The sequence below is a fragment of the Cajanus cajan genome, chromosome 5 (assembly GCF_000230855.2).
Source record: "Cajanus cajan strain Asha chromosome 5, NIPB_CcT2T_4, whole genome shotgun sequence".
In the NCBI taxonomy this organism is placed as follows: Eukaryota; Viridiplantae; Streptophyta; class Magnoliopsida; order Fabales; family Fabaceae; genus Cajanus; species Cajanus cajan.
Window position 1 is genome coordinate 8,476,809 of NC_138521.1, and position 5,590 is coordinate 8,482,398.

Genomic DNA, 5,590 nt, shown 5'->3' on the forward strand with positions numbered 1-5,590 from the left:
TTATTATTATTTTCATTATCAATAAAAGCTTAAGGTAGCTTCTGACACCCCACTCCATGCCACAAAAATCCATAACCTTTGCCCATTTAGATTAATCTTACTGTAAATTAATATTATATATCTGTTGCCTCTCTCACTCACAGCCTGTCTCTGACTGCCACTTAAATAATTCAATTTGGGTACATACTTTATGCATAAACCATGTGGCACTCAACATAATCTTGAACCACGGATTTTATCCGCTATTTTATTCTATGGTACGTTTGGTCAAAACTATTTCATACGTTACTCCTCATCCACCCTTGGTTTACGGAGAAGTTAACAGAAAAAATTTCTACATATTAGCTTATAAATAAGTCAATATTAACATTATTTTTTTTTCTATTTTACTTTCTTAAAAGTATATTTAGAAAAATTTCTTCAAACAGATTCAAAACTCACTTTTAACCATCTCCAGTTATTCTTTTAACGAACAAATCAAAATCAACATGTTGAACCCATCGAACTAAAACCATATGGATCAAAAAGATGGAGCCAAGACCATAAATAACACACCTTAGTAGTTATTCTGCCTAATATCACAAATAAATGAACAGTAAGTGAATAATGGTCCAACTAAGAGTGCGTTACATTTAATATTTCTAAGGATTTAAATGAGAGTTGCTCAGATATTTGACTCACGACAGAGCCATGACGAGGACAAGATTACTGTAGCATTGCTCAACTGTGTTGTGTACTTGTTAAAAATAACAACAAAGACCGAAGCGTAGCTCCATAAGTGTTGGCCTCGGTTCTCCTTCTGTCTATTTCCCCCAGACAAGGTTGAACTTGAACCTCTCTGTCTTTTAACTCTTTATCACAATTTTTCTGGCTCCTTCTGCGGGCATTTTTAAGCGGTTGAAGCTGTAAATGCCTCTGAGTTTTACATGGGGAAGAAGGGGAGTGGTAGTTCATGGTTAACTGCTGTCAAAAGGGCATTCAGATCTCCCACCAAAGACACTGACAAAAGGAGTGGCAGAAGAAGAGAGGACTGTGACCAAGAAGAAGATGAAGAGAAGGTTTGTGTGTTTAATCTTTTCTTCTTTTCATGTTCAGTTCCTTAGCAGATCAATTTATTCTTACAACTTAACTTATTTGGATAAAGTTAGAAGAAAAAAAAAAGTTTCTACTAAGCTTTTTATTTTTGTTTGATACATAAGCTCTGAAAAGCACTTATAAAATGGAAACATGCTCTTAACTTAGATCATGTGAATGTCAATGTAAATGTACTATCTTCTTTTTCTTAATTTGCAGAAGAGGGAGAAGAGAAGATGGATTTTCAGGAAGACTCACATGAGTCATGAAGGTGTGAACAACAACACTCAACAAAAGTTGAAGCATGATGTGGTGCCAAGTGGGGGTTCAAGGACGGAGCAGGATCAAAACCATGCACTTGCGGTGGCGGTGGCCACCGCAGAAGCTGCCATGGCCACCGCTCAGGCGGCGGTGGAGGTGGCAAGGTTGACCAAACCTGCTAGCCATGTTGGGGAGCATCGTGCTGCTGTTACCATTCAAACTGCTTTCAGAGGGTATCTGGTGAGTGCCCTCGACAGATCTGAATTGTGAAAATGAGAAGCACCTACTAAGGTTGGTTAATTAAGTAATCTGAATGAGATTTGTTTTGTTTTTTGGCTTGTAGGCAAGAAGGGCACTTCGTGCACTTAAGGGGTTGGTGAAGTTGCAAGCCTTAGTTAGAGGGCACAATGTTAGGAAGCAGGCTAAGATGACCCTTAGGTGCATGCAGGCTTTGGTTAGAGTTCAGGCAAGGGTCCTTGACCAGCGTATAAGGTCTTCACTTGAAGGTAGTAGAAAATCAACTTTCAGTGATACTGCTAGTGTTTGGGACTCAAGGTATCTTCAGGACATTTCGGATAGAAAATCAATGGTAAGTCAGAGTTTCCTTGATTAAACTAGTGTTATCAGTGATCATTGATCATACTTTGTGTACTTTTTTCTTGCTTCGAGAATCAGAAGTTATGTATGAAAAACAGGAAAGAAAAAAGTACTTTTTCTTAGCCAAAAAGCAAATGAATAGTCCTCATTCTCTTATTCTTAATCAAGCAACAGTTGGCAAAAGGGGGTTTTGTTTTCTGTGTGTCTTAATTGTTTGCTGTGGTTGATTTGGTAGTCAAGAGAGGGAAGCAGCATTGCAGATGACTGGGACGAACGTCCTCACACGGTTGAAGAAGTGAAGGCCATGTTGCAGCAGAGGAAGGAAGCTGCAATGAAGAGGGACAAGAACTTATCCCACGCCTTCTCCCAACAGGTTTTGACCCTCTTCAAGTTTTTACAAATTCTTGAAATTGAACTAATTTCCTTGACTTGGTTTGGCTAATTGGTTGTCAAGTGTCTTCTATTGTTTCTTGAAATTGAACCCGTGTCAGTCTGTTTAAATACAAACTTGTACGAGTTTTTTAAAGTTTCTCTACTGGAAAAATTCTTTATTTTTGATAGAGAAGCTCTTCTATGCTTATATATAAACAATCTTTTAATTTCCTTGACTCAGTTTGTTTAATTGATTGTGAAAATTCCCCTTGAGTTGGTTTGCTAATTGATTGTGATACATAGATATGGAGGAATGGTAGGACATCATCAATTGGAAATGAAGATGAGTTAGAAGAGAGACCAAAATGGCTAGACCGGTGGATGGCCACAAAGCCATGGGAGAATAGAGGAAGGGCTTCAACTGATCAAAGAGATCCCATTAAGACTGTGGAGATTGACACCTCTCAGCCTTATTCATATCTAGCAACCAACTACAGAAGATCACATCCTAATTATCAATACAATCCACACCATCACCAACCACAAAGGCATTCCATTGCCTCCCCAATCCATAGATCTCACCAAAACGGTTCCCTTCAATCCCCAGCAACTCCTTCTCCTGCCAAGTCAAGGCCTATCCAAATCCGGTCGGCGAGCCCACGATGCATTAGAGAAGACAGAAGCTACCACACCTCACAGACACCGAGCTTGAGGTCTAACTACCACTACACAGGAAGCTTGTACCAAAATGGAAGGGTTGGAACAAGCAGTGGTAGTGGCAATGGTGGTGGTGCTACATTGCCTAATTACATGGCGGCAACCGAGTCTGCGAAGGCTCGAATCCGGTCACAAAGTGCGCCTAGGCAGAGGCCATCCACACCAGAGAGGGACAGGGTTGGATCAGCCAAGAAAAGGCTTTCTTTCCCAGCTCCTGATCCTTATAGTGTGGGAGCGAGTTATGGAAATTATGGTCATAGTTTGAGGAGTCCAAGCTTCAAGAGTGTGAGTGGATCACACTTTGGGTTGGAGCATCAGTCCAACTACTCATCTTGCTGCACTGAGAGTATTGGTGGTGGTGAGGTTTCTCCTTCTTCAACCGGTGACCTTAGAAGGTGGTTGAGATGATTTGTTGCACACTTTAATGAGAACATGATTAGGTCAAGGCATTTGAATATTTTGTGTGATGTTAGAGTTAATTTTAGTTTAACCCTTTCTCACCCCAAAAGAAAGAGTTACCCCGGGTGACCTGAATCTGACGTTAGGAGCAGAGAAGCAAGTACTTTTCTTGCTAGGAAACTCAGAACAATTTAATGTGTTCGTTTATCATTCGTTTTTCATACTTTTGTTAAGATGCCAAGAAAAAAGTGAGCCGTATGTGGTGGCCTACCTCACTTGGGATGTTATGTTGATGTTGAAAGAATTGCCTACACCATCTGAATAGCCTTTAATGGACTGTCCTGTCACAATAACATGTAATATTTTCGTATTTTAGTGATTGCCTTTAATTAGCATAGCAAAATGTACCATAATAATGGATAAATTGCACATCGCTAGCTAGAGCAATTCATATAATAATGGGTGTACTTCACAATTAGCATATACTTAAACTCTTGCCCATGTCATATTCTTTGACCTTTATATCATGTTACGTACGTACTTGTGCAGTGCTTCATGTCAATACTGGAATGTGAAATTGAAAGTTTTCATATAAGCTCCTCTTTTCCCGTTCTGTACATCATCAATATTTATTGTATATAGGCCCACATTTGAAACTAAGGTTAAAATGTGAAGATAATTAACTATATAGACAATAGAACTTTCCTGCATGTGAAGGAGGAGATCAACGTTTTGGTCAGGTTTTGAACACTATTATTTGCTCACGGCCATGAAACTTTTTCAGGTTGCTACTTGGCTTGCAGCGTAAAAAGGGTAAAAGTAGATATGCTTGGGCATTTAATGAGAAGAGATCATAAACTATGTCTTACGTTCTGTGGTATTGAACCACAGAATCTTTTATTCCCTAACTCCTGTGCTTTATGTGGTGATCAACATTGTGCTGTTCTGCGAGACTGAAGAGCGTTTCTAGCAGTTTTAAATTATTATAAAAAAAAATTGAAAATAGCTTATGGAATTTATTTTAAAAAAGATAAAGAATAAGTTGCGTTATTTACTATTTGGAGATGCTCTGAACAGCTTATTGCATCGTTACACAGGAGTCCAGCTGGACAGCCTTTGTTCACTGAAACTCATAATCAGAGGTTTCTTGGAATTATAAGCATTTTGGGTCCCATCCTACTGAACACTAGTTGTTAGGTGCTGGAAGCAACTTATGCTCATGGGGTGTATCTAATATCTAATACATATTAGTACACATTCCATTGTTACTCAAAATAAAGTTTTGCACAACCAGTTCTTTTCTTAGTATCAAGAATGATGCACATAAAAAATAATTAGCTTGTTATTCATAGAGTTGTGAAAACGGGTAATCCGGGGTCCACCTTGATCCATCATGGATCGGATAATAAGTAGACTAATATGACTTAATTCATCTTATGGTAAGTTAAAAAAAAAAAACTATGAATCGGTGGATTAATGGGTTAAACGAATTGATATACTTAAATTAAAAAAAAATAAAAATAAAAATAAAAAATAATTAAATTTTATAAAATTATATATTATAATCTTATATTTTGAAATTATAATTATTAATAATTTGATATAAAATGTATAAAAAAATGACACCAATTACAATTAACTTAATCAATTTATAATATCAAATAATATCAAAGTTATTAACATGAAATATTGATAAATAATATCAAATTGACATTAATTATCATAATTCACAACTAGTTTATAAAAAATTAGTTAATGATATAAATGTATAATCACATAAATTAACATTTGAAAATCTAAAATAAATAATAAAGTATGTTAGATGAATTAACCCATGAGCCAACTTGACTCATCATGGATTAGTTCATGGTGAGTTGGTCTATAAGTAGATCAAGTTAAATTTTTCTTATAACTAAAATTGACCTATTTTTTTTAGCCTAAATCAACTCAAACCTATGGTGACCCAAATTGATTCACATGTTCATGCTCATTTTGACTACTTTAATTATTCATGAGAAATTATTTTTTTCATAAAATATGCAGGAAGACCTTGAAAGCAAAATGGACATCATATCATATTTTGATCATATAGTTTATCTTTCAATATTAGAAAAATAAAATCTATAATTTCAAAAAAAAAAATTTAGTTCAGAACTTTAGTGATTGACAG

At 36.4% G+C, this 5,590-nt stretch overlaps 1 protein-coding gene across 1 annotated transcript; it reads left to right on the plus strand.

Moving 5' to 3' along the window:
- The first annotated feature begins 589 nt into the window (after positions 1-589).
- LOC109791464 (protein IQ-DOMAIN 17) lies at positions 590-3,903 on the plus strand. The gene is made up of 5 exons (XM_020350760.3): positions 590-1,058; positions 1,294-1,575; positions 1,679-1,924; positions 2,168-2,305; positions 2,608-3,903. Exons 1-5 carry the CDS (start codon positions 927-929, stop codon positions 3,427-3,429), a joined length of 1,620 nt encoding a protein of 539 aa, XP_020206349.1. The 5' UTR covers positions 590-926; the 3' UTR covers positions 3,430-3,903.
- Positions 3,904-5,590: the final 1,687 nt, after the last annotated feature.

Excerpts from the sequence above, each read along its gene's own strand:
- LOC109791464 (XM_020350760.3), top strand. The coding sequence starts at position 927 with ATGGGGAAGAAGGGGAGTGGTAGTTCATGGTTAACTGCTGTCAAAAGG. Across the intron at positions 1,059-1,293 it reads AAGAAGAAGATGAAGAGAAG|AAGAGGGAGAAGAGAAGATG; the intron begins GTTTGTGTGTTT and ends CTTAATTTGCAG. Across the intron at positions 2,306-2,607 it reads CCCACGCCTTCTCCCAACAG|ATATGGAGGAATGGTAGGAC; the intron begins GTTTTGACCCTC and ends TGTGATACATAG.